This window comes from Phalacrocorax carbo, chromosome Z, assembly GCF_963921805.1.
Source record: "Phalacrocorax carbo chromosome Z, bPhaCar2.1, whole genome shotgun sequence".
NCBI classification, from domain to species: Eukaryota; Metazoa; Chordata; class Aves; order Suliformes; family Phalacrocoracidae; genus Phalacrocorax; species Phalacrocorax carbo.
The window spans coordinates 21,060,435-21,066,296 of NC_087548.1; the positions used below are offsets into that span (position 1 = coordinate 21,060,435).

Consider the following 5,862-nt stretch of genomic DNA (forward strand, 5'->3'; position numbering starts at 1 on the left):
CTTCTGTGCACAGGTACAAAGGGAATAAAATGGAGAAAATGAACTATTTTACAACATCATGGCTGGTTTCTTCCTTTAAATCTTCTCCCTGCTTGAGTGCCAACTTGTTTAGGAGTACGCACCTGGATTACAGAGCTGCGGGAAAAATATTAACCAGCTCTTCTATCATTTAACGTTTTGTTTTCCCGCACTTGGGTCAGTGCCTCTATTTTCTTCTCTCCCCGCCCCGAGCCATGACCAAGAGTGGCCGTTTGAAACGGTGAACCACACCACCAGGCATGATTTTCTCGTGTTGGACTGAACTCATTCTGTGCCAACGCGTTTCCTCCCCCCGCCGCGTACGCACACCCCCAGCCAACAAACGAGTACAGGTGAGAAGTGTAAAAGTGTTTATTCAACGTTCACTCGGCCCTTCAGTCGTTTTTTTTTTTTTCGGACAGTTATTGGATTAACAGAAGACTAGTTTATACTCTCTATATTATTTAAATAGACTTCAGGAAAAAAACAGTTGAAAGATATAGCTCTAGTGTACAATATAGCGGTGCTCAGAAGGTAACATAACCCGTGAAACCGACCGGCCGGTGCGATGAGGGGCCCCGCATCAGCGCCGCGGGGTCAGGTCAGATGCCAGGACTGGGGCCGGCCGCCCGCGTGCGTCTTCTTGCCTCTGCCTAGCGGCTGCTCCACAAACACCGACATTTCTGGATCACCTCTGGGGGAAGAAGGAGGTGTAGCGACTGCCCGTTGAGAGACACCAGGAGACGGAGGTGAGTCATACAGTGCCTCAGGAGCCACTGTGGGTAGCCGCTGATCCTCAGGTCCAGGGGACGGCGGTGGCGCAGCAGGCAATCTGCCAGCCCTAGGCTGCCGGCGGCCAACAAGGACGGGGCATACTTGACGAAGGCGTAGTCGGCCAGGCTGAGCTCCGCCATGCCTCCAGCCAGGCTGCGGGCGTCTGCAGCTTCTCCAGCATCGGCACCTCGCGCCTCCAGCCGCAGCTGACTGAAATGCTCTAGAAAGAAGCTGACGGTAGGCGCTGCGAGCTCGAAGCCCAGGCGCCGCAAAACGAGGCATTCCAAGTTGCGAAGCTGGTGACGACTGAACGCGTTGCAGCACAAGGTCAGCAATTCTTCCATGCTGGGAGGATGCACCTCCACCTGCGAGGGGGGACACAGCAGCTGGGGAAGCCGCAGCCGGGGGGGACAGGGGAAGGGGACGGGGCGCAGAACCCGGCCGGGGCTGGGGCCGGGGCTGAGCCGGCGCCGGAGCCGTTCCGGAGGCCGAGGGGGGCTGCAGGCACCCGGGCGCTGCCCTACCTGCTTGCACGCTATGAGAAGCGCCGTTACTCCAAGCAGCTGAAAGCAGTCGGCGGCGATCGGCGTGGTGGAAAGGAAGCGATCGATGATATTGACGGCCAAACAGAGCGCTTCGAATGAGATACCGAAGTGCCGGTATACGGGAATGAGCCAGCTGACCAGCTTGCAGCGTGCCTCCGCCGTCACCTGCAGCACCGGGAGCGGGTGGTCAAGCGGTCCCGGACCGGGTACCCCCGCCCGCAGCCCATCCCGCCGCCCCCTCTGCTCCCACCTGCGGCTGCTGGGCGAGCGGCTCCCGCGGCTGGAAACGGCTCTCCAGCCCCTTCCGAAAGCGGTACCAGCTCTCCCCGTAGTCCCGGAAAACTTGCAGCTCCTCCGGACTCGCCATCGCTGCCCGTGCCGTCGGGCGCCGCCGCCGCCATGCAGAGCGCTGCGACCAGCAGCCGGGGTAGCCGTCGAGGTTCTGCCGCCGCCGCGGGGTGACGGGGCCGGCGCCGGGGCCGGGGCCGGTGTCGGGGCCGCCTCTCGTCGCCGTCACCTCGCCGGAGCGGCGGCACCGACTCCGCGCCTGGTCGTGGCGGCGGGTTTTTGTGGGACGGGGTGGGTCCGGTGCCACCCCGCCCCGGTGCCATCGCCGCCCCGCCCCGCCCGCAGCGCCGTCTCCAAAACGAAATCCGCGGCCGGGCCGAGTTTGCAAAGAGCCCAGCGCTGTCTCGGCACTTTCCACCGCGGTAAAGAGGCGACTGGAAGGCCTTCTCACTGGGCAGGGCGGCCGCGGTGACTCGCCGGGGAGCCTGCGGCTTCAGAGACCGGCGCCGAGAACGGTCCCTCCCTCCGGCAGTGCACGGAGAGCAAACTGAGCACAAGCGCCGTCTCGGTGCTGGGACCCGCGCTGTTTCGCCTCTTTTTCGGCGACACGGACAGTGGGATTGAGGCCACCCTCAGCAAGTTTGCAAATTACATTAGGCTGAGTAGTGTGTTTGACTCGCTGGAGGGAAGGGATGGCATCCAGAGAGACCTGGGCAAGCTGGAGAGGTGGGCCTGTGCGACCCTCATGTAGTTCCAGAAGGCCAAGTGCAAGGTCCTGCACATGGGTCGGGGCAATCCCCACTATCACTATAGGCTGGGGAATGAAGGGATTGAGAGCAGCCCTGCAGAGAAAGACCTGGGGGTACTGGTGGATGAAAAGCTGGAGATGAGCTGGCAGTGTGTTCTTGCCGCCCAGAAAGCCAACCGTATCCTGGCAGCATCAAAAATAGTGTGGCCAGCAGGCTGAGGGTTGTGATTCTGCCCCTCTGCTCCTCTCTGGTGAGACCCCACCTGCAGTGCTGCATCCAGCTCTGGAGCCCTCAGCGTAGGAAAGACATGGGCCTGTTGGAGCAGGTTCAAAGGAGCTGCTGAAGTCGCTTGGTTTGTTCAACCTGGAGGAGACTGAGGCCAGACCTCATCACGGTCTGCAGCTTCCTCACAAGGGGAGGAGGAGGGGTAGGCGCTGATCTCTTCTCTCTGGGGACCGATGACAGGACCCGAGGGGATGGCAGGAAGATGTGCCAGGGGAGGGTTAGGTTGGGTATTAGGAAAAGGTTCTTCACCCAGAGGATGGTGGAGCACTGGAACACGGTCCCCAGGGAGGCAGTCACGGCACCAAGCCTGATGATACTCAAGAAGCACTTGGACAACACCTTCAGAGACATAATGTGAATTTGGGGTTGTCCTGTGCAGGGACAGGAGTTGGACTTGATGATCCTTGTGGGTCCCTTCCAGCTCAGGACATCCTATGATTCTGTGATCCTAGACATAAGGAAGAAACTCTTCACTGTGAGGGTGGTGAGGCACTGGAACAGGTTTCCAGAGAAGCTGTGGATGCCCCCTCCCTGGAAGTGTTCAAGGCCAGGCTGGATGGGGCTTTGAGCAACCTGGTCTAGTGGAAGGTGTCCCTGCCCACAGCAGTGGGGGTAGCCTAGATGACCTTTAAAGGCACCTTCCAACCCAAACCATCCTGTGATTCTATGAAAACCAGTTGTGGCAGAGCCCAAACTGAGCCAGCTGAAGTTGCTGCATCTTCCATTTTGCCACTAGTAAAGTAACTGCCTTTCCAGCTCCTAGCATTTTAACTCAGAACCCAGAGAATTTTAACTGCTACAGATTCCTCTGTATAAGTATTACTTTCATTTGAAGTCACTGGGAAATAGAGCACAAATATAACAGCGGAGATACTGGGAACACTGGAGCTCTCTGGATGGTTTGGGTCTCAGTTCCAGTTCCATCCATAGACTGTTTATGTAATGGAGCACTGTTTTAGGCAGCTAAATGGAGAGGAATCAAGATGTTTCTGCACTATGACCCCTGGTTTACAGAACCAGAGCTGAGGCCAGACATGACTAATTTATTGGATATGATTTGGTTGTATGATTCATTGATCCAGTCCGCTGTAGATGAGGAAGGACTTGCAGAAGGAAAACAAAAACCTCTCCTCGGTCAAGCGATGGGGAAGATGTCAATGGGAAAGGAAACGTGAGCTTCAGTCTACAACCCCAGCAGCACAAGAGAGGAGGCAGTGGGAATTCTGCAGTTTGAATGGCAGGATCAGGAAATCCTCACTCCAAGGAGAGGATAGAGACTAGTGGGACATGCTGCCTTTCAAAAGAAGTACACCCTGAAGAGCCCTGTTGTGACTACGGTGAGAAAGAGCCATCGATACTGGTCTTGTGGCTGACAAATGTGTTGAGAAAAGTAACACAAAGGTGTTAGCAGAAGTATTTATTAAATAAATGGAAGAAAAAAGTGCATCCACCCAGAAAAGCACAGGCACAGAAATTGCTCATGTATGCTGCAGAAGCAGAAAGCCATTGTAGTATTTGTTTTATCTTAAAAATAACTGTGCTTATTTGTAATGAAGCATGACCTGCTTCGTTTGTTTTGCAGAAAACTTTTATTCACTCAGGAGAGTGTATAATTGCCTAGTTATTACAATATATCCCCTTAAAAACAACTGAAATAAGCTATTTCTTTAAAAACCTAAAAAGCAGGGCATGCTAGAGGAACACAAAGAATGACTCTAAATTTCAACATTACCATACATAAATGAAACAAAAGCTCTCTATTCCACCACAGTTAAATAAGGGGGAAGAACTCAGGGACAATTAACACTGTCATTAGGATTTAGCCATTTAAACCAACAACTGATATGCAAAATTCAAATCCAAAAGAAACAGGAGCTTTTTAGGTGTAGATAACTAGAACAAAATCTAGGAAATTGTTAAAAAATGTTTATATCTTCAAGGGATGTAGTTTGCAAGTTTTTATTTCTAGGTCTCTGACATAAAAGAACAACATGTCTGGGAATACAGAGTGCAACGCTGAGGTCTTAAGATCAAAATTTTTCTGTTAAAATGCTTCCTTGCGTATGTGTTGTATACTTCGGAATTAAAACCAAACCAAACCCAACCCAAAAATACCTCCTGGATCTTCTAGGAAACCAGGACTACCACTAGTTTAATAACAATTCATAAAAATATAATAGATGTCATTACTTTTCCCTCAGAGTTCCTAGCAAAATACTATTAGGAGAACTTGCCTCTTCCAGAATTGAGTGTAAAGTAACATGCACAAGCTGGTTTACTTTCAGCTTATGTTTCTCTTAGTGCAGCAGTACCAGTTCAGCTATGATAATCTAACTGGATAGCTCCATGTATGTTGCATTTTCATGCATTTTATTCAGTACACTATTAACCTCTGCTGTATGAAATCTGTATTTTTCAGATGAAAAAAAAGTACAGAGTTCCTACTTGACTGTAATTGTTTAACGGCAGCCTCTGCCCCTCCAAATTCCTTATTCTTGAAAGCTGAGTTGGTGATCTAAAATTTCACTTTGTAATTGTATGGTGTGGATAGGTAGAACGTAAGGAGTATTCAGTATAAAAGCAAAAGGAACACATCAACACACAAACATTGAGGAGGTAAGAGAATAATGAAGACCAGAAGGCTTCAGCCACTGATTGATGAGCCATTGAAGGAACTGCTCTGGTATAGCTTTGAAGGGGATCAACTTGAACTTCGACCAATAAAGGGCAAAAACATGACCCTCATGATGATCACTTGAGGGGGCTTGCAAGACAGTGCAACACAACATATGAAACTAACAGCAAAACTTACTACAGTAGCAGGGAGAGACAAGGATCAGGGTGAATAGGGAGGGACAAGTGTGAGAAAGGCAGAGGGTGGGCAGGGGCTGCTGGTCAGTACACTTGTCTAGCTGAGTACCTGATCACAGCAGTCCAAACTATCTCCTTATAAAGCAACTTCTTAATGTAAACCATACAGAAGAATGAAGACATCTACAAGATGTATTGCTTAAATACTGTAAATTCATAGATTAAAAAAAATTACCACTTAGGAAACCCAGATAAGAAACGTCCGTCTTCTATTTGCACACATCTAACTGAATTCTACTCAACTGAGATTCAGGACCCAATCTTCAATCATTACTACAGTCTGCACCACCAGTGATGGTATGATTAGAACATTAAACAAAAAAAAATAGAGA

The 5,862-nt window shown here is 51.0% G+C and overlaps 1 protein-coding gene across 1 annotated transcript; it reads right to left on the minus strand.

Moving 5' to 3' along the window:
* Nucleotides 1-671: 671 nt before the first annotated feature.
* On the minus strand, nucleotides 672-1,895 carry CCNO (cyclin O). Its single transcript, XM_064438809.1, has 3 exons — nucleotides 1,588-1,895; nucleotides 1,317-1,502; nucleotides 672-1,157 (listed from the first exon to the last, which is right to left on the minus strand). The coding sequence occupies exons 1-3, from the start codon at nucleotides 1,702-1,704 to the stop codon at nucleotides 672-674; spliced, it is 789 nt and encodes a 262-aa protein (XP_064294879.1). The 5' UTR covers nucleotides 1,705-1,895.
* Nucleotides 1,896-5,862: the final 3,967 nt, after the last annotated feature.